The 25525-nt window shown below is 45.6% G+C and overlaps 2 protein-coding genes across 5 annotated transcripts in view; both read right to left on the bottom strand.

The window, feature by feature from the left end:
• Positions 1 to 275: 275 nt before the first annotated feature.
• On the bottom strand, positions 276 to 6430 carry LOC134565249 (uncharacterized). Its single transcript, XM_063424756.1, has one exon. It carries the CDS (start codon positions 6262 to 6264, stop codon positions 856 to 858), a length of 5409 nt encoding a protein of 1802 aa, XP_063280826.1. The 5' UTR covers positions 6265 to 6430; the 3' UTR covers positions 276 to 855.
• LOC134565250 (glypican-4-like) overlaps positions 276 to 25525 on the bottom strand; it is a 127656-nt gene continuing 102406 nt past the window's right edge. For 3 of the 4 annotated variants that reach the window (XM_063424759.1, XM_063424757.1, XM_063424760.1), the window contains 3 exons: positions 6430 to 25376; positions 931 to 1010; positions 276 to 870 (listed from right to left, as the gene is read on the bottom strand). In XM_063424759.1, the coding sequence (XP_063280829.1) occupies positions 25168 to 25376 (209 nt within the window). In that variant the 3' untranslated portion in view covers positions 276 to 870; positions 931 to 1010; positions 6430 to 25167. The remainder of the gene's footprint in view (positions 871 to 930; positions 1011 to 6429; positions 25377 to 25525) is intronic. The other variant, XM_063424758.1, reaches the window with a different exon arrangement.

Below are 25525 nucleotides of genomic sequence, written 5' to 3' on the forward strand. Positions count from 1 at the left end.
TGATGGCCGAGCCCATAGAGTGGTGGTGAATGGTGCTGCATCCAGCTGGCGCCCAGTGACCAGTGGTGTCCCTCAGGGATCTGTGCTGGGGCCTGTTTTATTCAATATCTCCATTGATGACATGGATGAGGGGATTGAGTCTTTCATTAGTAAATTTGCAGATGACACTAAGCTGGGAGCGTGTGTCGATCTGTTGGAAGGTAGGAGGGCTCTGCAGAGAGACCTGGAATGGTTGGATGGATGTGTTAGCGTAGGAAAACATATAACCACACAGAGGCGATCATATGCGGTTCTTTATTCCAGCGCGCGGGACACCGGGGTGATAATACACCCAAATCTGATGTCCAAAGCATACAGAGTCGATTCGTGATTTTTATAGTTTAAATTATACACATGTTAACTAACCCCCACCCCTAGATACTGATTATCCTATTCCTTAGTTACTATCTTAAATCATACCTACGCTTCTACCCTGATCCACACTTGATTTGGTTAAAACAATAGCATGGAGCTGTTTACAGAAACTGACGCTTGTTCCCAGCTAGCTGCGTAAGTTCCAGTTGTACGTTCTCTACTTTCCTCCCCCTATACATTACTCAATCTAGAAATTATATTTTTTAACCCTCCACCAACATTCCCCCCTTTGAAAGTATTTTCACTCTAATATACTAAGTGTAAATGCTTTCACTTAATACAGTCCATTAGGCTTCAGAGTTCATACTGGATGTTCATCTTCAAATCCTCTGTTGTCATAGGCTTTGTCCGGGATGTTGTTGCGGATTGAAGGTGCTGGGTTCCGTGCCAATGCCTTCATTATGGTCCTGTTCCAAGATGCCTTTTTCTGTATCTCTCTCTTCAGGATTCTGTAAACTGATGGGGACCAGTCCACTTCTCTTTTAGTGGTTCTTCATTCCAGGTTTTGATGTATACCTCATCTCCTGGTTCGATATTGTGGACTGGATTCTCCAGGGCCAGTGGTCTGTTCCACACGAGAACACTTCGGAGCCGAGCTAGAGTTTTCCCGAGGGACAGAACATAATTATACACATCTTGTTTCCCTGTGACATGAACATTTGGATTGGGGTTAGGAGATTCATATGGTTTCCCATACAATATTTCATAAGGACTAACTGACATCCCACTCCTAGGCTTTATCCGAACCCTCAGCAATGCTATCGGCAAAGCCTGTGGCCACTGCAGTTTGGCTTCCTGGCATATTTTACTGATCTGCCTCTTCAGTGTCTGGTTCATTCTTTCTACTTGCCCACTTGACTGGGGTCTCCACGGTGTGTGGAGGTCCCAAGATATTCCCAATAACTTGCTTACCTCTTGTACCACTGTGGCTATGAAGTGTGGGCCTCTGTCTGATGATATCCCTAGGGGCACCCCAAACCTGGGAATGATCTCCTGTAATAACCACTTAACTGTTTCCTTTGCTTGGTTTGTGCGACAGGGAAGGGCTTCTGGCCATCCAGAAAACGTGTCAACCCCTACTAACAGGTATTTGTATCCCCGAGTTTTTGGCAGTTCTGCAAAATCCACTTGCCAATAGTCTCCTGGTTCTATTCCTATCCGAATTCTGCCTAACTGTGCCTGTCGTCTAGCTACGGGATTGTTTTTCAGACAGATTTCACATTTAGACATTACTGACTTGGCCATTGTTTGCATCCGTACTGAGATTAGGTATTGTCTTAACCACTTTACCAACGCCTCTGCACCCCAGTGACACTCATTATGTTTTACCTGTAAAATTTCTCTCATTACCAAAGGAGGTACCACTATTTGCCCTTGTGCGGTTACATACCACCCTTCTGCGTTCTTCTGTGCCTTCAGCAGTTGTGCTAGTCTGTCATCTTCGATTGTATAGTTTGGCTTCGGAGGCAAATTAAATTGAGAGATATTAAGTCTTGATGGTATCAATGCCATTGTTTTCTGCACCTCTCGCGCTACCTGACGGGCTGCCCAATCTGCTTTTCGATTTCCTTCACAAATTTTGGAGTTGCCTGATTGATGTGCCTTGCAGTGCATGATTGCTACTTGTTCAGGTTTTTGTACTGCATCTATCAATTGTAGGACTGCATCTTGATGTTTAATATTCGTCCCTTGGGAGGACAGCAGTCCTCTTTCTTTCCATAAAGCTCCGTGTACATGCACTACTCCAAAGGCATATTTGGAATCAGTCCAAATATTCACTGTCTTCCCTTCACTCAGCTCGAGTGCTCTGGTTAATGCGATTAGTTCTGCCCTTTGTGCAGACGTGTTAGGTGGTAGTGATTTTGCCTCTATTACTACATCAATTGTAGTTACCGCATATCCCGCGTATCTGGCTCCGTTCTCCATGAAGCTGCTTCCATCTGTAAAGAGTTCCCACTCTGGTTGCTCCAGGGGGACATCCTTCAGATCTGTTCTTGCTGAATAAGTGTGCTCGATGACTTCTAGACAGTCGTGCTCTAATGGGCCTTCCTCAGCTGTGGCACCTAGAAATAGAGCTGGATTCAAGAGGTTAGTTGTTTTTAGTGCAACATCATCCTGCTCAGTCAGGGTTACCTGAAACTTCATCATCCGGCTTGGAGAGAGCCAATGGCCCCCCTTTTGTTCCAGGACTGTAGTTACCATGTGTGGCACATAGACATCTATGTGTCTTCCCATTGTGAGCTTCCTGGCTTCATGTATCAGCAGCACGGTAGCTGCCACTGCCCGCAGACATGAAGGCCATCCGGCACTTACGTTGTCGAGTTGTTTGGAAAAGTAACCCACCGGCCTTTTCCAGCTTCCCAGTCGTTGGGTCAGGACTCCCAGTGCCAGTCGCTGCCTTTCATGCACGTACAGCTGAAAGTCTTTAGACAGATCAGGTAACCCCAAAGCAGGAGCAGTTGTCAGTGCTTCCTTTAACTTCTGGAAGGCCTCTTTCTGTGGTTTGCCCCAGGTGAACGGCTGCGTCTTCTGAGCCTCGTACAAGGGTTTTGCAATCAGTCCATAGTCCATGATCCACAGGCGACACCACCCTGTCATTCCGAGGAAGATCCGCAGCTCGTGTAGATTCTGAGGCTCTGGAATAGCACAGATAGCTTGAATACGATTAGTACCCAGTTTTCTCTGCCCTTGTGAGATTTCACATCCCAGGTAAATCACAGTCTGTTGGGCAATTTGTGCTTTTTCTCTGGATACCTTATACCCTCCCATTCCTAGTGAATTTAAGATCTCAATGGTTACCTTTATGCAGGTCATTTCTTCCTCTGTTGCAATCAAAATGTCATCTACATACTGGAGTAATAAATATTGGTCTCTTGGTACTTGCCCTTCTCTGGTCCAGATTTCCAGTTCTTTTGCCAGTTGACTTCCAAAGAGAGTGGGCGACCCCTTGTACCCCATCGGTAATCGACTCCAGGTGAGCTGAGTTTTTCTTCCACTTTCTGGATGTTCCCACTCAAAGGCAAATAGTTTCCTACTTTCTTGGTCAAGGGGTATACAGAAGAAAGCATCTTTTAAGTCAATTACAGTAAACCATTTATATATCTCTTTTACGGATGCTAACAATGTATAGGGATTGGCAACCACTGGATGAATGTCTTTTGTTATCTCATTTATACCTCTTAAATCCTGTACAAGTCTATACTCACCATTGGGTTTCTTCACTGGGAAAATTGGGGTGTTATATTCCGATTTACATTCCTCTAGAATTTGATATTTTAAAAATTTATCAATGGTCTTTGCTATTCCCTGTCGTGCTTCTGGTTTTATAGGGTATTGTTTGATTCGTACAGCCTTTGCTCCTTCTTTTAACTCTACATGTACCGGTTGTGCCAATTTAGATTTTCCAGGTACATCTGTTTCCCAGACAGAGGGAATTACTGCATCTTCTACTTCTTTAGGAATATTAGAAATTGGTTTTTCTTTTATCATCAAAATCTTTCCTGTCTTAGACTCCGGAATTTTCATTACGAGTTCACCATTCTCAAAAGTAATTACTGCCTCCAGTGCTGCCAGTAGATCGCGCCCTAAGAGCGGAGTTGGGCAGTCTGGCATGTATAAGAATTCATGGGTCAAGATCTTATCTTCAAAGCTCAATTCTAGGGGTTGCAAGAATGGCCGTACCTCCTCCTTCCCTGTGGCTCCAATGACTGCTGCTGACTTGTTCCCGATTTGCCCCTCAAGATAATTTAGTACAGAATGTGTGGCCCCCGTGTCAATGAGAAAATCTACGTCTTTTCCTTCTAAATGCAAAGTCACCATGGGCTCTCTTGATCCTGGCTCCCTCTCATGTAAAACCATGACCCTGGCTACACCATCCAGCTGATGCTCACCACTTTGATTAAACATACTGTCTAACTGAGGCTGACCATTCTGGCTAAACCGGTTTGGACACTCCCTTTTCCAGTGTCCCTCCATCCGACAATATGCACACTGATTCAGACCTAATCTACCATGACCAGAACCTCTGCCAAAGCCACCTCTATTAACGCCACGACCGCCTCTACCACGCCCTCGCCCCTGTCTCTGTAAGACTGCCAAAAGGCTTTGCCCCTGTTTCTTGACAATTTCTCTGTCCCTGTTATTATAAACTTTCCAGGCAACCTCTAGGAGTTTATCCAAGTTTCTTAACTCTTCACCTTCCAGTTTCTGTAGCTTTTTCCTAATATCTTCCTGTGCCTGACCCAGAAAAATAAAGGCAAGCTGAGTTCTTCCTTGCTCACTGTCTACTTGAAGATCAGTATATCTTCTAGCTGCTTCCTTAAGTCTTTCTAGAAAGGCAGTGGGAGATTCTTTCTTTTCCTGTCGAATTTCATACAACTTAGACCAGTTCATACTCTTAGGTATTGCCTGTTGAACACCAACTGAAATCCACTCCTGATATCTCTTTAGCCTTAACATATCCACTCCAGAGGGGTCATTAGCATCCCACTCTGGGTCTGCAGTGGGAAAATTATAATCCAGTGTCCCTGTCACCAAACCATTTCGTATGTCTTCTCTAGCTCTTTCTCTTGCTGCTCGAAGAACCATATCTCTCTCTGTCTCATCCATCAGAGTGTCTAATATGACATGAATATCTTCCCAATCAGGGTTCTGAGTTTTCATTATCATCTTAACCACACGAGCTACCTTATCTGGGTTTTCTCTATACGTTCCGGCTGATTGTTTCCATATAACTAAATCAGCAGGTGAAAAGGGTACCTTTACAAAGACAGGTCCATTAGTTCCCACCCCTTGCCTTAGTGGTGCAATAATCGTTCTCTTTTGTTTGCCTGATTTTAATATACCCTTTCCTGCCTGAGGCCACTCCAGGGCCAGTTTTCCTCGTGTTCGGTGAGCTACTGGGGCGTCTAGTTCATCTGCTTCACTGTCACTACTTTCCATTCTATCTGTCTTCTTCACATTCCCCCTTTGCTTCTGCCTCACAATCACATCCTGGACAGGTGAATCGGGGAGGGGAGGATACAGGGGGGCAGACGGGCCAGAAGCTGGTGAAGGAGGTGTAGGTGGGAGCGGAGGGTACCCTTGAGCTGGTGTTAGAGGGGGGATAAATCTTTCAGCGGGTGTGGGCGGGGGAGCAGGATAGCTTTGAGCAGGTGTATGTGGAGAAGGGGGGGTTCTCTGAGCCAGCGGAGGAGGGACCGGCACCTGGGCAGGCAGAGCAAGCGGAGGAGCGGCTGGCACAGGCAGAGGAGGATCAGCAGACAAAGGTGGGGGTGAAACATATTGTGCTGGCGCGAGCGAGGGGTGTGTAAGAGAATCAGGTGGGGTCAGGGTGAGCGGGGTAGAACTTGGTGTTGAGGGGGCCGTGGTGGTTCCAGGAGCCATGGGAGATACCAATAATTCCGATTCCAGTTCATCTCTTTTTCCCCCTAAAATTTCACTTAAAACTGCATGTTCCATACAATGCTTATTTTGGACGCAAGCCAGACACTTATTATTCTCAAGCTTCATTGCTTTCATTTTGTCAAGCCACAAAACCGGTTTCTCAAGCAAGCACAGAAATAAGTCAATATATGGTAATTGTTCTACCCTTCCATCTTGTGTACAAAGCAATCTAAGTTGCATAATAACCTTCACATCAAAAGACCCGTTTTTCGGCCACCTCTGATTTTCAGGCAAAGCGTATTTTGGCCAGTGAACATTACAATATTCAATCAACTTATCTTTTCGTAATTCCTGACCGAAGTTCCCCTCTTTCCAATGTGCCAACAAACAACCCAACGGAGAAGAACTTGGTATAGAGGCATTATTGCTGCCCAAAACCTCTTTTAACCCTTTTAGTTTCTCCATATTACAGATACATAAAAACCACAGATGCCGAACCTGCAACGCTTTCGCGATGTCTGACGGACGGCTGCCTAGGCAATACCACCAGGAATTCCTTTTGCCCAACCAAGCGTAGCTTTCGCTGCGTCTTAATGGCAGGCCCCCAGACCAGAGAATAAAGAACCTTACCTCTCACCAGGGGTCGTTGTGAGCGGCGAGGGTCGCGGCTCCGATGGGCTCCCCGAGAAATCACCCGGTGCCGGCTGGAGCGTGATCGGGTCGCGGGGTCCTGGCTGCGCCCACAAGGTCCCATCTGGGTCGCCAAAAATGTTAGCGTAGGAAAACATATAACCACACAGAGGCGATCATATGCGGTTCTTTATTCCAGCGCGCGGGACACCGGGGTGATAATACACCCAAATCTGATGTCCAAAGCATACAGAGTCGATTCGTGATTTTTATAGTTTAAATTATACACATGTTAACTAACCCCCACCCCTAGATACTGATTATCCTATTCCTTAGTTACTATCTTAAATCATACCTACGCTTCTACCCTGATCCACACTTGATTTGGTTAAAACAATAGCATGGAGCTGTTTACAGAAACTGACGCTTGTTCCCAGCTAGCTGCGTAAGTTCCAGTTGTACGTTCTCTACTTTCCTCCCCCTATACATTACTCAATCTAGAAATTATATTTTTTAACCCTCCACCAACAGATGGGCAGAGTCCAGTGGGATGAAGTTTAATAAGTCCAAGTGCTGAGTCCTGCATTTTGGCCACAAAAACCCCCTCCAGCGCTATAGGCTGGGGACAGTGTGGCTGGAAGGTGCCCAGGCAGAGAAGGACCTGGGGGTACTGGTCAACAGCCAGCTGAACGTGAGCCAGCAGTGTGCCCTGGTGGCCAAGAAGGCCAATGGCCTCCTGGCCTGTATCAGGAACAGTGTGGCCAGCAGGAGCAGAGAGGTCATTCTTCCCTTGTACACAGCAGTGGTGAGACCACATCTTGAGTACTGTGTCCAGTTCTGAGCTCCTCAGTTTAAGAAGGACATTGAGGCACTTGAGTGCATCCAGAGGAGGGTAACGAAGCTGGTGAGGGGCTTGGAACACAAGCCTTATGAGGAAGAGCTGAGGGAGCTGGGGTTGTTCAGCCTGGAGAAAAGGAGACTCAGAGGTGACCTAATCGCTCTCTACAACTTCCTGAAAGGTGGTTGTTGTCAGGTGGGGGTCGGTCTCTTTCTCCAGGCAGCAACTGACAGAATGACAGGACACAGTCTCAAGCTGCGTCAAGGAAAATATAAGTTAGATATAAGGAAACCACCTAGTAGATATGAGGCAGAAACCAGAAAGAAGATCGGAGCAACCTTTACCTGCTGTTTGAGAAAAAACAAACACCTCGCCATTGGATGCAACCCAATGGGCGCTGGCATAAACAGAGGAATTGGTTTGTAGATCACTCTAATAGTCATAAGCCTAACTGAGCCCGACAGAGAGCTAACATAATGAAACTGAACTTAGCCCGAGGTTTCCCAACCTAGACAGACCTGAAGCTAAAATTCAGTCCAATTGGAGCACCCTCAAAAGGGAAATTTGGACCAGGGGATGAAATTCAAAAAGGATTTCAACCGACAGACCCTACCTAAAGATCATTAGTCACAAATGCTCTCTTCATCCTCAGAAATCCCACTGAAAGGGACCTCTGAGGGGGGTTTAACCTCACGCAGTCCAATCCATATAATGGAAACAGGGATAAAGACCCACGAATTTCTAATTAATATATAGATAGAATTGAAAAAGCTAAAGATAATGATGGAATTTGTGAGAAATAGCACCCGGGAAAACAAAAGAATTGAAATTTAGTCTAAAATTGAAAGTTGGGTAAATATGCAATCAGAGACGGTGGACTTCCTTCTAAAAGGGGAATGAGAAAATATGCTAAGTATGCGAACATGAATTAAATAGTTAATAAAAGAAGAGAAACAGGGGAATTGTGAAAAACGTGAAATGATTAATTCATGTTCTTATGGTAAATTAGAAAATTATAAAACTGTATAAAATTGCATTGGGTAAAAGTCTATGTTTTAGGAGACCTTGCAGCAGATGGTGAAACTAACAACCCTGAACAAGCAGGCGCCTCCATTCAGAAAAGAGACAATAGGCTTACGGGAAACGGACAGCCACCTCGAGCACCAGCAGGAGACCCATCGAGATAAGGTGGCAGAAACATCAACGGTTCCTGACTACTCCCTCTCCAGTCATCACCCATATCTCGATCATTCATCAACGATAAGGATCTATAGAAATTGGATATTAACATATGAACTGAGAAAAGAACTCTTTTTCAGCCTGGTCGGGGAAACTCCTGAATTTGTATAGCTAGTCGGGAAACAATGGGAAATATGGGGAAATATTGCCGAGGGCAGAATAAAGTGTATAAAAACCAAGCCCCGAACCCGGCGAATTTGTGAACTGTTGGGGGAGATAGCAGGCTGCCAGACCCTGTATCTCACGGTTCACCCTTGGCACTTTCCCGGGAAAACTATGTCAAGTATCTCCGCTGTTGGTGGGTTTTTGAAATTCTGTGATTTGATTTTTATTAATAAACCAAATTATTATTTTAATTGGAGTATCGTATTGGCATTTATAACAGTTATTAGGAAGAATTTTTTCACAGCAAGAGTAATAAAGTACTGGAATAGCCTGCCTGGGGAGGTGGTGGAGTCGCTATCCCTGGATGCGTTTAAAAAAAGACTGGATGTGGCACTTGGTGCAATGGTTTAGTTGAGGTGTGTCCTAGTTTAGGACAAATTTAGGGGAAAATCCCCACAACTCCCTCCCCCACCACCGGGTTCAGGAGGAACTTCCTCAGAGGAAAAGTGGAAAAAACTTGTTTATTGAGAAACAACAAAAAAAACCCACTCCCCAACACAAGAAAAACAGTCCGAGATGACAACAAGTGTTTTCACCAGTCCAAGAGAGGGTGAGCAGTCTCTGCTGGGGAGGGTGCCAAAGCTTCTTTCAGGTGCAGACTCTGGGGGGGGGGGGGTCCCTTGATGTGGGAAATATGGTTATTTAATTCATGTTTTATAAATAATTATAGATTGGGAACTGTGATATATATTATATAAAGATATGTATGTGTCTGCTCAACCCGCACGTTTCACGAACTTCTGGAAAGCACCTCCCTGATCTTCCGGGTTCCAAAAATGGAAGGTGAGAACGACTTGCTCCTGCCTACGTGCAGCTCAGCTCATCGGGACTCGCAACGGTCAAACGCTACACCGGTCATCACACACCTCTACGGCAGTTATTCAAAGCAAGGACTAACTCTGGACATTAGCATTTGAATGTGCCCAGGGACCCTTTCGGGATTTAATGTAAATAAAGTTAATGGTCGATGATTAGAGAAACAATGGGAGGAAAGTTGCCGAGGGGGAAACTAAGTGTATTTAAGTTGGGTCTTTAGGTGGGCAAGTTTGTGAACCCAGCTAGAGGCACTGGCTGCCAGGTCCTGTGTCCCTGGGGTCACCCTTGACTCTGCTTTTCCCGGGAGAACTTCGGTCAAGTAAGTTTGCTGTTCGTGGGGTTCGTATTGTTTTGTTTTTATTGTTTGAAATTGTTATAATTTGATTCTAAATTTTGTGATTTGGATATTAATAAACCAAACTATTGAATTTGGCAATAAATTTGTCCTGGCGTTTATAACACTTGACGTTCCCGAATCAGGGCCCGAAGCAGGTCCGATGTCTTCAGGGAAGGGGAGGAAAGAAAGAAGGGGGAACACAAAAGCAGAAAAATGGCAAAAAACAAGCAAAAAAAGCAGAAAGCAAGAGAGCAAAGCCAGCAAAGTAGCCTAAAGCTAGCAGCAAGCAAGCCAAAAGCAAGCAGCCGGGGGAGGGGCTCAGCTATAGACAAAACAAACTGGGAACATGGGAACAGAAACACACGATTTGGGATACAAAACATGAAAATGTCCTGTCACCCCAGGACATTCCACCCCTTATCCCATATCGTGAACATGTTACTGAACACAATGAAAAAACTTTCTTCTCACTTGCTCAAACCTTCCACACTTACACATTTCCTTCCATCTTACTTGCTCAGACCTTTGACACTTTCACGTTTCCTTCTGTCTCATATCTGTATGATCTAACGTACAGATAATGGTGGTAACGCTCAGCAAACGATATCATGCCACAATCAGATCTCCCTGAGGTACACAACGGGTTGTCCCATCTTTCTGCATTATCCACCAGGTATAACCTGGTCCTTGAGCAAAGACAATCCCATGAATGGGTTTGCCTGTACTCAAGGCAGGATTAATCCATACTGTCTTCCCCAACAAACCTCTGACATGGGCCACTGGGACTTTATCTCCATCTACTATATTAAGGGGCTCAGACTGGGCAGGACCTGCTCGGTTGGTGGAACCTTGAGTGTTAACTAACCAGGTGGCTCTTGCTAAATGCTGCTCCCAGTTCTTGAAAGACCCCCCACCCAGTGCTTTCAAAGTGGTTTTTAACAATCCATTGTACCTCTCCACTTTGCCTGCAGCTGGTGCATGGTAGGGGATGTGGTACACCCACTCGATGCCATGTTCCCTAGCCCAGGTGTTAATAAGATTATTTTTAAAATGAGTCCCATTGTCTGACTCAATCCTCTCAGGAGTACCATGCCTCCAAAGGACCTGCTTTTCAAGGCCCAGGATGGTGTTGCGGGCTGTAGCATGAGACACGGGGTAGGTTTCCAACCATCCCATACTGGCTTCTACCATGGTTAGTACATGGCGCTTGCCTTGGTGAGTTTGAGGCAGTGTGATGTAATCAATCTGCCAAGCCTCCCCATACTTGTACTTGGACCACCGCCCCCCATACCAGAGGGGCTTCACCCGCTTAGCCTGTTTAATGGCAGCACATGTCTCACAGTCATGAATAACCTGAGAAATGCTGTCCATGGTTAGATCCACCCCTCGGTCTCGTGCCCACTTCTAGGTGGCATCTCTACCCTGGTGGCCTGAGGCATCATGGGCCCATCGTGCTAGGAACAGCTCTCCTTTGTGCTCCCAGTCAAGATCTATCTTCAACTCCCCTATCTTTGCAGCCTGATCTACCTGCTGATTGTTCTGCTGCTCCTCATTGGCTCTGCTTCTAGGGACATGGGCATCTACATGGCGAACCTTCACAGGTAGTTTCTCTAACCGGGTAGCGATGTCTTTCCATTCTTCAGCAGCCCAAATTGGTTTTCCTCTGCGCTGCCAGTTCGCCTCCTTCCATCTCTTCAGCCATCCCCACAGAGCATTGGCTACCATCCAGGAATCAGTATAAAGGTAAAGTTTTGGCCACTTCTCTGCTTCAGCAATGTCCAGGGCCAACTGAACGGCTTTGAGCTCCACGAGTTGACTCGATCCACCTTCTCCTTCAATAGCTTGTGCAACTTGTCGTGTGGGGCTCCATACGGCTGCTTTCCACTTCCGGTTCATCCCCACAAGGCGACAGGAACCATCAGTAAAAAGAGCGTAGCGTGTGTCTTCTGCCGGCAGTTGGTTATATGGTGGAGCTTCTTCAGCACGGGTCACTTGCTCTTCTCCCTCTTCACCAGTGAGACTGAAGCTTTCACCCTCAGGCCAATTTGTAATTACCTCCAAAATCCCAGGACGATTTAGTTTCCCAATTTGGGCCCGCTGTGTAATGAGGGCAATCCACTTGCTCCATGTAGCATTGGTGGCATGGTGGGTGGAGGGAACCTTTCCTCTAAACATCCACCCCAGCACGGGTAGTCGAGGTGCCAGGAAGAGTTGTACCTCGGTACCAGTCACCTCTGAAGCAGCTTGGACTCCTTCATACGCAGCCAGGATTTCTTTCTCTGTTGGGGTGTAGTTGGCTTCAGACCCTCTGTAGCTCCGACTCCAGAATCCCAGTGGTCGGCCTCGGGTCTCACCAGGCACCTTCTGCCAAAGGCTCCAGGAAAGGCCATGGTTCCTGGCTGCAGAGTAGAGCACATTCTTCACCTCTGGTCCTGTCCTGACTGGGCCAAGGGCTACCGCATGAGCGATCTCCTGCTTGATCTGGGCAAAGGCTTGCTGCTTTTCAGGGCCCCAATAGAAATCATTCTTCTTACGGGTAACCAAATAAAGAGGGCTCACAATCTGACTATATTCAGGAATGTGCATCCTCCAGAAACCTATAGCAGCTAAGAAAGCTTGTGTTTCCTTCTTGTTGGTTGGTGGGGACATAGCTGTGATTTTGTTGATGACATCAGTAGGAATCTGGCGCCGTCCATCTTGCCACTTCACTCCCAGGAACTGGATCTCCCGAGCAGGTCCCTTAACTTTACTTTTCTTAAAGGCAAAGCCAGCTTCCAGGAGAATTTGGATGATTTTCTCTCCTTTCTCAAACACTTCTGCTGCTGTGTTTCCCCACACAATGATATCATCAATGTATTGTAAATGTTCTGGAGCCCTTTTCTAGCGTAGTCTGGATCAGTCCATGACAGATGGGAGGACTGTGCTTCCACCCCTGGGGCAGTCGGTTCCAGGTGTACTGCACGCCCCTCCAGGTGAAAGCAAACTGGGGCCTGCATTCTGCAGCCAGAGGAATGGAGAAAAATGCATTAGCGATGTCGATTGTGGCATACCACTTCGCTGCCTTGGACTCCAGCTCGTACTGGAGTTCCAGCATGTCCGGCACAGCGGTGCTCAGTGGTGGAGTCACTTCATTCAAAGCACGGTAATCCACGGTCAATATCCATTCTCCTTCAGATTTATGCACAGGCCAGATGGGACTGTTGAAGGGTGAGTGGGTTTTACTAACCACCCCTTGGCTCTCTAACTCTCGGATCATCTTGTGAATGGGGATCACAGCATCTCGATTCGTTCGATACTGCCGGCGATGCACTGTTGAGGTGGCAACAGGTACTCGTTGCTCTTCTGCCTTCAGGAGTCCTACTGCAAATGGGTTCTCTGACAGTCCAGGCAAGGTGTTCAATTTCTTAATGCCCTCTGCCTCCACGGCAGCTATTCCAAAAGCCCATCTGAACCCCTTAGGGTCTTTGTAATAGCCATTCCTGAGATAGTCTATGCCCAGAATACTCGGAGACTCTGGGCCAGTCACAATTGGATGTTTCTGCCACTCCTTCCCACTCAGGCTCACCTCGGCTTCCAACAGGGTCAATTCTTGTGATCCCCCTGTCACACCAGCAATGGAAATAGGTTCTGTTCCCTCATGTTCTGATGGCATTAGGGTACACTGAGAACCGGTATCAACCAAAGCTTTATATTTCTGTGGCTCTGATGTGCCAGGCCATAGAACCCATACTGTCCAAAAAACTCAGTTTTCCCTTACCTCTACCTGGCTAGAGGTAGGGCCCCTCTAAGCCTGGTTATCCTTCTTTCCTGAGACATATGTCTTGGAGGTTCCTTCAAGGGGATCGGACAAGGCATCATCATCATTATGCCTTACAGTTCGAGTACGGGCAACTGGAGCTGCTTCCCTTTTCTTACCTTCCTTCAATTCACGCACCCGTTGTGCCAGAGCAGCAGTAGGCTTCCCATCCCATCTCCTCATGTTTTCTCCAGACTCACGTAGTAAGAACCACAACTCAGCTTGTGGGGTGTACCTTCTCTCCCCAACAGAGGAACGTCTGCGTTGGATACTAGGGCCTCTAATTTGTACAGCTGAGATTTGGAGGAGGTCCTCCTTAATCTCTTCCCTGAGTTTCTTACGACTTTATTTTATCTTCTAATTTCTGCAGTCGTGTTTCCACAGCTGCAATTCTGGCATGAGTCCGGCCATGTACAGCATCTGCATATGCCCAAAGCTTCTTTGCCATATCGAGCACAGTCTCATATACCTCATCCCGCTTCATTATTGCTAGAGCAGAAGCGTATTCAGGTGGCCCAAGGCGCACAAGTTTCCTCCACATTACAGGTGTGCACGGTATGAAGTCCGGATTCCTAGTTGTTATGTCATCTGAAAAAATGATCTCTACCACTGCCATCTCCCTCAGGCGTTGGATCCCCTGTTCTATGGTCTTCCACCGTGTCTGCTGAATATAGAGGTCATCTGCACACAGGTATCTTTGTGCTACGCTGTCTAGGACCCGTTCCCAGAGGCTGTGAGGGCTAGCCCTCCTCATCATGCCTTGGTCGATGACAGGATCATGTGACAGGGATCCTAAATGCCTCGCTTCAGTGCCATCCAGAATGGTAGCCTCCCCTGCCGCATCCCAAAGGCGGACTAGCCAACTAATTATAGACTCATCGGGCTGTCGCCTATAATCCTTCCTTAGGCCTCGAAGGTCCTTCAGGGAGAAGGAATCGATATTGGCTCCGGAATCTGTGCCACTTGCTGTGGTCTCTGATGTTGGTGATGGTCCTTCTCTTGGATCATCATCATCCTCCACCCTTCGGTCAGTCTTGCTTTTGCACTTTCCACCTTTTGTATTTGCAGCAACAGCCATTGGTTGGGGCTTACTGTCTGGTTTAACTACTGGCCTGGAGCCTGGGATGTTTGCTGCAGCCTGAGTGACTGGGACAGTAACTAATTTATCTCCCTGTTCCCTTTCCTCTATCTGCTGCCCTACAGTATCTAGCAGGGTGCGATAAGCATGTGCCAGGGCCCAGCTCACTGCAATGATCCTTTCCTCCTTAGTGTTACCATGGCACCTCTCTTTCAGATACTTTACCACCTCAGCTGGGTTCTGAATTTGTTCAGATGGAAAGTCCCAGACTACAGGATCAGAAAACTCCTTTAAAATTTGGCCCATATCCTCCCATTTCCCACGCCACTCAGAATTCTTCACCCTTGGTTTTACTCCTAAATCAGGAGTCTCACCAACCCCTCTAGAAATCTCAGCCTTCATCTTATATAAACTGCAGACAGTATAAAGAAAGCTTACTAAATTAAATGCCAGAAAGATGGTGTCCTTGGCAGTCAGGGAGGACCAAACATTTTCTAATAGAGATGTAAACAATTCGGATGAGAAGAAGGAAAGCAAAGGCTGAAAAGCCTCCTCCCCTGCTTCTCCCCTAACAAACTGAGTACACAACCACAACCATGAACCATACATTCCTGGAACCGATAGCAACATTTTTATAAACCTCTTGCAAATCATCACAACCAAGCCCAGCCCGATAAATATTCTGGTTAGTGCTCCACGGCTACAAAAGCTATGCATCAGGGACAATACCGGAGCTATTGCTGGATAAGAAAATAAACCTAGGGACCACAAAGGTATTAAAACTTCAAAGAACCCTAATGACCAGAAATAGAGGCAGGCTTTCACTCCAAATGACATTATACCTTCAAAAAGAGACATACCAATATGCCCACAAAACAACTGAAACCAAAATATTATTAGAATAAAGTTTTTTCCACTTTGTATGATCGCTACCCTTACGGGCCACCAAAAATGTTTGTCCTAGTTTAGGACAAATTTAGGGGAAAATCCCCACAACTCCCTCCCCCACCACCGGGTTCGGGAGGAACTTCTTCAGAGGAAAAGTGGAAAAAACTTGTTTATTGAGAAACAACAAAAAAAACCCACTCCCCAACACAAGAAAAACAGTCCGAGATGACAACAAATGTTTTCACCAGTCCATGAGAGGGTGAGCAGTCTCTGCTGGGGAGGGTGCCAAAGCTTCTTTCAGGTGCAGACTCCGGGGGGGGGGGGGGGTCCCTTGACGTTCCCGAATCAGGGCCCGAAGCAGGTCTGATGTCTTCAGGGAAGGGGAGGAAGGAAAGAAGGGGGAACACAAAAGCAGAAAAATGGCAAAAAACAAGCAAAAAAAGCAGAAAGCAAGAGAGCAAAGCCAGCAAAGCAGCCTAAAGCTAGCAGCAAGCAAGCCAAAAGCAAGCAGCCGGGGGAGGGGCTCAGCTATAGACAAAACAAACTGAGAACATGGGAACAGAAACACACGATTTGGGATACAAAGCATGAAAATGTCCTGTCACCCCAGGACAAGGTGTTAGGGCATGGGTTGGAATTGATGATCTTGAAGGTCTCTTCCAACCAATTAATTCTGTGATTCTGTGATTTCACAGAAGGAATCTGGGTTCAGCACAGTCAGGACTATTCCTGTGCTCGGCTCTAAGCCATGGTCCTGTATGCTCCTGGGGATGTGCAGCCCCAACACAACCTCCATCGCTGGTGGGCTGGAGGGGTTTTGGGTGTTGGTGGGCTTTTTTCTCCCTTTAATGCTTTTGAAAACCCAGGGTGGAATCCATTGCTTCCTCTATTAATTGAGATAGGGTAAATATATAGGTTTGATCATGGTTTTACTCACTTTTTCCACGCACTTCACAATCATATGGGTTAAGCAGCTCCTCACAGCTGGGATTCCTGTGTCTTTAATGCTCCATATGTGAGCAGCAAGGGCAGGACACCGAGGAAGGGAGCAAACCACCCTCTGCAATGCAATGGGGCCAAAATTGTAATGGGGGAGGTTTCTCCCTTCCAGAGGCTTCAAATTCATTTCTGATTCCGGTGAATGCCTGGAGGATGCAGTGCAAAACCCACATTCAAACCTGGCTCCTCTGGCTGGCTGCCATCTGCATCTCTCCCATTCAGGCTCCAGAAAATCTGCTCTCCTCCCACCCTGCATCAGGACTAAAACACTCTGCGAAAAGCTCTATGGGGTGAGCATGGGTCCATTGGGAGGGTGACCAGCAAATACCTCTGCAATGCTGGATTATAAAGGTGGTCAAAAAGCTGAAATCCCCACTGCCTTTTGATAGAGAAAATCAGCACAGGGATGTGGGCCAAAAGATGCTACTGCCAGCCCCTCTCAGGAAAGGAGCAGCTAATACAACATCAGGAGATGCATCTAATGCACTTTAAATAACAACAGAGTGAAAGAAAGGACAGGAAACAAGGATGTGGCAGTGATACAGCTCAAGTGCTGCCCAAGGCACTCCTATCTCCCTCTCATTTCTAACCATCACCTCTCGGTCCAGTCCCAAAACTCTGGGAGCTCCTGGATGAGCCCCGTACCATGTCTGCACCAATACAATGGAGCATACCTTAATGGAATGGAATTTTACCATTTTTAATCACCAGTTTGCAGTTAAACATGCCCTCAGTGGCAGGACATTCTTGCACTAGGAACCAGGGCAGCTCTGCCCACCCACCATCACACTGGGGGATTCACCCCCATCGCTCTGGTCAGCACAAGGCTTCTGACAGCTTCTCCTGCCTGTTACTATCTGTGCAAAGAACAGCCCCCATCTTCTCCATGGGTGCCCCCTCGCAGGGACAAAGGACAAGCTGAGGTATCTCTGTATGTACATTATCCCTTTCCCTAGGAAGCCAAATGTCAGAATTACTTAGCATGGAGCACACCTAATTTATTTGGCCAATTATTTTTAGACAGCTAGACTCCAGAAGCCCTCTGTCAAAGACAACAGCTTCTTTGTAACACTAACTCTTGGCCCCTGGCTTGCTGAGAGTCCTCACTCACCCACATAAACACTGACCCCCAACTCTTCCTGCTTAAAACTGAAAATCCCACCACTGTTTCATAGCACAAATTCCTGGTCAGTACTCAAGTGGTTTTGAATGCACAACCATCCAAAGAATTTAACAATGAATAAAGGGTGATTGCGCTTTTGGGTTTTTCCTCCAAATTTGGATTTTTTTTTCTATGTGCAAAACAAAGGAAGAAGGTTGTGACACACCAGCCAAAGTCTCCACTTGCCCCAAAACATGAAAGGACCTGGAGCCACTAAGAAGTCATCACCTTGTCTCATTCTGTGAGGCATTTTACCTGAAGCACCCTCCTGGAATGCAGCATGGCCAATGTTAGTACACAGGAAATTCAGAGCAAACAACAAAGTCACTTAAGACTGTTAAAGTGAGAGCCACTTAGTCTCTTACTCCACTATCCATTTATAAGGGTGCCCAGCTCCTCATCTGCAAATAAGGCAGAGTGGCTGCTCACCCAAAATCAGAGAGGTGGTGTGAAGACTCATTGAGAGCTGCCTCCAGAGTCCTGCCACACAGGAAATGATATATTTAGGATTGCACATACCAGTTCCAATATGTTATAAACGCCAGGACAATTTATTTCCAAATTCAATAATTTGGTTTATTAAAAATTCAAATCACAAAATTTGGATAGGAATCAAATCACAGAATTTTAGGCAACAAAACCCCCACAAACAGTGATACCTACTTGACAGAGTTTTTCCTGGGAAAATAGCCAAGGGTGACCTCTGAGACACAGAGCCTGGCAGTCTGCTGTCTCTAGCTGGGTACACGAATTTGCCCGCTTAGGGACTCAGTTTAAATACGCTTTATTTCCCCTTCGGCAATATTCTCCCCATAGTTTCTGTTAAGCACCGGCAATTAAGAGTGTTTTCATTAGGCCCTGAAAGAGTCCCTCGCTCCCTATTCAAGTGCTAATGTCCAGATTCAGTCCTTGCTTTGAGGTGATTAATGGCCATAGCAGCGTGGATGGCTTGCCGCAAGTAGTCAGGGTGTAGGTAGGTTGGCGATGTTAATTGTCTTCTCAGGAATCTCTTCTGACAGCGTTTTTGCCTTGTATTTTTCACCTTCTATTTCTGGACCGGGAAAATCAGGAGAGGTGCTCAACGGGAATCTGTGAGGCATGCGGGTGGAGCACGTACACATCTATCATACATGTATACAGTATATTACAGTTTCCAGTTTATAATTATCCATAAAACATGAATTAAATAACCCTATTTTTCACACAATACAAACACTCTGTTATGAGGACAAATGAAGGCAGCCATAAAAAAAAGAAAAAAAGAAAAAAGAAAACTCTTGGTTAAATCCTAATTGTCTTTCTGCTGCAGGAATCCAGTGGATATGTACCCGTGACCTTGCTTCCATTAAAGAGTCCCTGGAAATGCATATGCACCTGCTGTCAACATCAGTGAAATGCGTCCTGTGGACCTAACTGTCCTCAGATCTGCATCTTGCACAAGACAGCAAGCGGTGTGTGGCAGTGGCATGGGGGAAATGGCTGAACATGTACAACAATTAGCTTTAAAAATGTAAGATTCCAGCTATTGTTTCAGTTGCCTGTCCCTGGGGATCCTCAGCAACGCTGTATTATTGGTGATGCTAAATGGAGTTTTCAACAAATCTGGTCTGAAGGCTCGTGAGTGCCAAAACAGCATTTCAACCCATTAAACTTCACAGATGAAACAATTTCTTCTAAAGATAATCATCAGTTCTTCCCACCAGAAAAAATAAAAGTCTGGCCAATTCCTACCATGCCAAGTTTTCAGGCAGGCCTGATTTTTATGGCTGAGCTTATTAAGCTCTGAAGAAAAGCAGGTTAATAATGGAAACAACCAACAGAGTCGAGTCATAGGTGAAGAGAAGCCACCCTACACAACAGGGCTGCCAGGAACTGCTGGCAAACTCATTCCACCTTGCTAATCCTGGGTTTTCCTGTTCAGATGAAAAGATGTCTTAGCTCCTGCTAACATCCTTGCCATTATGTTAATGCAAATACAGTCACGAGGCAATTACCAGCCCAGCCAAGGACTGGCCATTGTGGGGCTGAGAATAGCTTGTCAGAGTAGAAACAAATACCCTCAACCTTCTCCAAGATTTTAAGTCTCATTAGTATAAATCAGTAACCCAGTTAATGAGGGGTTTATCATATTGATTTGCATGGGATTACACAAATTAATGACACACGTAGAGGGAGACAGTGAGGCAGGACATGCTGGGGAGATGAGCAACTATGTAGGGGAATTGTATTGCTGCAATACATGAATGAGGGGCACAGGCACCCCAGATTTTGTGACAGGGATGAAGCTGCTCCCACTCAGCTCCTGTGAAACTGTAAGGGAAACAGACATTACCTGACTGTTGAAATGAATCATAGACTCATTAAGATTGGGCAAGACCTCTAAGAATATTAGGTCCAACCCTTAACCTAGGAATTCCAGGTCCACCACTAAACCATGTCAATGACTAAAAAGTGGAGCAGATTTGCTGATGCAAGTAGAGCTGCTTTTAAAATCAAAACTTCTGTTTTAGCAGTTGCAGCAATCTCTGGCTGGTGTTGAGTGGAGATGGCTTGCAAGGGAGACCACCAACATCCATATGTGAGATGCATTCCCACCCTGCTCCTCCTGGGACACAAGGAATGCACAAGAGAAACCATCACAAAGAGCAAAGGTTTGGGAAAAAGGAGCCAGGGCAGCAAGGAACCACAGGGCCAAATTGCAGTGAGCAGGCTAAAAGGCAAAAGGGTCTCCTTTTGGCCAAGGCAGAGCAGGTCCAGGGAGGAAAAACATCCCCAGCAGTTACCCACCCAACAGCACAGGGACAGTAAGCAGAGGAAGGCAACACCACATCAGGACTTGCATCCCCCCAAACCTTCTGGGTTTTAGCAAAAGCCTCTTTGCCACAGCCTCCTGCTCCTCCTGCACCCAGCTGGGTCCCCAGCTGTGCCAGGGTGTCCAGCCCCTGGGATCATGAAAAAGACAGTTCTCCCAGAGAAGAGGGACAAAGGGACTGGCTGTGCCCAGGATACCTTCCCTTCCTCCCAGGGCAGGCAGCCCCTCCTTGCTCCAACAGTTATAAAAGGGCTCTCAATCCATGTAATCCATTAGATACAAATTACAGCAATTTGAGCACACTTAAACTAGAATTACAGCAAGCCCATAAAGAGCTGTCTTCCCAGGCAATTTACACTGCTACAAGTGATCAAACAAACCACAGCAGAGGATTAAGCAACAAGAAAAGCAAACCAAACCCAGAAAACCTGATTCCCGAAATAGCATTATCAAGAAATGAAAACTATTACTAGGGTTAGTTCACACTCAGGTGGTCCTAAAACCATCATTGCATCATCTCTAACCAACCTGTGTCTTCCAGATATCTTAAACTATTAAATCCCAGCAATCTGAAAGATGCCATGAAGCACAGCACACTTCACCATTTGGGATCAGGATTGCAGTGTTTCTGCATCAATTTTCACCCCCTTCTACACATTTTTATATTTATTTTTAAATTATCACCAGTCTTAGAGAACATTCTGAGGAAGAGAAGCAGCAGAGGTCAGGCAATCCTCCTGCCAGCCTGGCCAAAACTGCAATGCTGGCTTATGAACCATTACAGTCAGGTGTCCCCTGGCTATTACAGCTGGCAGATACACTGCAGTTATCCCAGTTGAGCTTACATGGAAAAAGAAAGCCATCAGCATTAAAAAAAACCAAAAGCACAAGTAGTTTTCCTCCAATAAACACATGGATTTATCCAGGCTCCGATTTCCTGCAGCAGCAATGCCCACCAGCTTACACACACACCCCAGTCCTTGGTTCTCAGGGTCCCCAGGATGCTCCAGGCTTGTTTGCGCAGGCAAAACCTGGGTGTCTGCCACTCCAGGCTGTAAAGATGTGCCAGTGGCATGGGCTTCCCCAGGGACAAGAGAAAATGCCATGGTTTTGTGCTGGCAAGTGAAGGGCACAAGCAGCAGCTGTCACTGGTCTGGTTACTGCTGTCACTGATGGGGGACACTGCCACATTCACACAGTGGGCTGCATGTTGTGAAAAAGGTGACAAACAGGGCTGGCAACTACTGCAGGACATATGATAAGTAAAAGCATCCATTTTAATGGAAGGGATTTTAATGTGCCATGCTCTGAGATGCCCAGCACCAAATGCTACAATGAGGAAGGAGCCAGGACCAAACCAGAGGGCTTGCCTGGTCCAGCCAGGCATCTATCAAAGCAATTCGGGGATGGTGATGGAAACAGTAGCACAATCTGGTCTAAGAAATGACCAGAAGAAGTGCTGAGAAGTTGCACCCTTCAGAATTAATATGCCACCTTGCCTGTGAGGACAAACCCAGGTTGGCTCAGCCAGGAGAAGAGCAGGACCCTGCCCTGGAGTGTGGAAAGACTACTCTTGTTGCTCTGGCCATTTGCCCTGACTTGGGGGGGCACCAACACAACACAAAACGTGAGACCCTGATCACAGTCTCATTACATGCTCTCCTTTTCCCCCTCCACGTGTCACCTGTGAAGCCATTTCAGGACAGGCACTGAGCTGTTAGAACAGGTCCTATTAAGAGCTGAATCTTCATTCCAGCACTTTGGGAGAGAGCACCTCCCATGCTGCCAAGGACACCACCTTTCTGCTTCATTTTGCATTTGAAGCACACTTACCAGCTCCATTATGTTTAATAATTAATTCTATATATGGGAATTTTTCTTTAAATCATGCTCATAATGGCACTGGTCACGTGAAAAAAAAAACCAAAACAACAAACATCTGAAAGAGGGGAGCACGTCTTCCCCGAAGTGAGCAGCATGTCTCATCCCTACCCGTGTGGTTTAGTTTACAAGCTCATGTCAGAGAGCCAGCTTCACACACAAATACAAAATAAAAGCAGGAACACAACTTTTGATTGTCCTACATTGATGTTTACTCTTGTTTCCTGCAGGCCCAGGTGATAAATCTGTCCTTTATATACTGGAAGTCTCGTGCTATTAACAAAGTCAACTGGACACACTTAAAACTGACAGGAGGTCTTTGCATTGGTGGCTTGTACCAAACTAAGGAACAATAATTAGTGAGCAATTAGTTGTAAAAGGATAAATATAAATTCAGAAGTGTTTTTTGTTTTCTGAGAAGAAAGGCTCAACACCAGGAGAATTTACAAGCAACTTTCTTACATATGAACACTTATGCCAAGAAGGGACGTGGCAGCCATTCCGAACATAAGGGCTTTTGTTCCACCAATCTCAGAGCTCTGAAGAAGTTTTCTTTTTTTTATTCTTTTTTTCTTCATTTAACTCTGCTGGCCTGCCAGCTGTGTATCAGTCAGAAGGGTTATCCAGTCAGACCTTACTGCAATATATTTACAATGGTAGTGCATCTAAGATTTGTTTATTTTGGGGTTAACATTCAAATGGCTAGAACCATTTAAATAATTAAAGGACAATCAGAAAATGTCATGAAACCAAACAAATCAGGAAAAGTCATGGAAACCATCAGTAATATTTAATTCAGAAATTCTCTTTGTTAGGAAACTTTGCTGAAAGAAAACAGCTGGATGTAGTTCAACCCTCTATATTAAAAACAATCTAACAAGGTCTATAGGGATAACTCTTTCAGCTATATATTGGAGATCAGATTCACTTCTACCAAGTAAATGCAATAGCACTCAAAGCTAGAAAGGAAATTCCTCAGAACTGAGGTAGTTTCTAAGTATCAGCACATTTTCCAATTCCTCGCAAGACAACTTGGCTATTTACAATCCATTTTTTTCCACACATAAATGTATAATTTTTTCAATTTTATGGTTCCATGATTTATTTTCTAAAGAAAAAGAATCTAACCAGAATATCTTTACTAACATCATGTTTTAATAAATAACTGGCTACTTCTAGTAAAATTAAGCCTCCAGGATTATTTATACCAGCCAAGAATACTCTGTCTTTATAACTCTGCATAAATTTGGTATGAAAATAAAACTGAGTATAATGCTGACCCTGAGCTCTAAGAAGTAATTAATGCTTCAATATAAAAATAGAAAATTATCCCTTATGACACAATGGTGGAATAGAGCAAACCTTTTTCTCTCTGGATTGCTCTCCTGGCCAGATCCAGGCATCCAGCCAGACCTAAAGGCTATCCAAAGCAGGAGGAGATGTGCAGAATAATTTTGAGTCTTTCCAAAGATGTTGCTTTTGCTAAACTCTTTTAAAAATTATTTATTCTTTCTTAAAAATATACATTTCATTTATTCATGAGTTGCTGTTCACCACAACATTGTTCCAACTCCAACAGCACAGGCAGAGAGAGAAGGGTGTCTCAGGTAGTGCCAAAAAGCTACAGGTGCTAGGCATCAGTTCCCAGGAGACCAAACACACCCCAAATGAGCCATATTCAGCCCTGCCAGCTCCTGCTTCTATGGACCTGCAACAGTGCTTGCTCCTTCTCTTTTGCCCCCATCAGAGAGGAAACAAAACACTTGCAAAAACAAACCAAATCACTCCCCACCTGCCCTCCCACACAGGATTCCTTAAAACCAGAACTGAAACTGTTAAAAAATCAATCCAGCATTCACCTAACAAACGTGCAGACAAGATACATGTTGGCATTTGGATCTGCGAGACGACAAGTTGTTTCCAACTGAACAAGTTTAATACCTCATTCCCATGGAGGATGCACATTGGGAACTGACCCACAGGAGTTACAGCTAATTACAAGGATCCCTGGGAACAAATGACAAGTCTTCTCAGCGTCTGCAGAATGGGAATTCTCTGTAGTCCCTTCCAATTTAACCAAACCTCCTGTAACCTGCACAACCTGCTCCTGGCATGGATGCCCTAGGCAAACGGGGCCCTTGGCACGATGACCAGTTCTGCCTTCACCTTCTTTTTTACCGCATAATAAAGACAAATGACTTCCACTTCTCTCCAGATAAGGCAACTAACATAATGTGGATAAATGGGAAGTTAACTACATGAAACATTTTCTGCTTGTTGGGCAATTATTTTTTTCTCATAAGATAACAAGATAAATAAAACCTGCTTCTGTACAGATATTTCTCATTTCAGAAACACGCACTTGTTACACGCCAAGAGAAGACACTAGGGTTTTTGTTTTCATAAGAAATACAGTAAAAGAAAAAAAAAGTGATAAAGTCACAAATGCAGAGCTAACTACAGGCTTGTATATACATTTTGGTTATCCACCTCTAACATGGACTCTTGGTGAACGGGATAGACTGGTACTCCCTGTTCCTGTTATTCCCAGGATAGCAAGGGAAAAAAAAATAAATCAGTATCTTAAAACCAGTGGCAACATAGTAAAAATTGTACACTGTTGTCCATTAACTTAAAAAGCAAAGTCTCTAGATGGTATAAAAGTGAAAGCAGGTGCCTTCTACCTTTGATAATAAAAGTCTTTTCCCCTCCCCCTATGCTGCACAATTATCTCCATTGTCTTTGCATGGCCAAGAACAAAATGCTAAGAAGCAAGGCTGTTTGTGATAGACCGCTTCTGGTGGCAGCAGAAGTGTTCACGGTCTTGTCACTCTTGTTGGAGTTCCCAGTGACCTTGGTGGTGTTGAACTCAAACTCTGGGGAGCACTGCTGGAGCTCGCAGCCGCTGCCACTCTCCTCCCCGCTGCTCTCCTCACCTGGGGAAACAAATACACCTGCTGTCCTCCTCTGCTGGCTGCACAAGACAGCAGGGGGAAAAGGCAAGAGTGTGGCTGTTCTGGTGTTTATGAGAGGCAAGCATGGGTCCCCTGGCTAATGTGATTTCTGTGTGTAGTCCTCATGTCTG

The sequence above is a fragment of the Prinia subflava genome (genome assembly GCF_021018805.1).
Source record: "Prinia subflava isolate CZ2003 ecotype Zambia chromosome W unlocalized genomic scaffold, Cam_Psub_1.2 scaffold_43_NEW, whole genome shotgun sequence".
Taxonomy (NCBI): Eukaryota; Metazoa; Chordata; class Aves; order Passeriformes; family Cisticolidae; genus Prinia; species Prinia subflava.

Excerpts from the sequence above, each read along its gene's own strand:
- LOC134565249 (XM_063424756.1), bottom strand. The coding sequence starts at position 6,264 with ATGGAGAAACTAAAAGGGTTAAAAGAGGTTTTGGGCAGCAATAATGCC.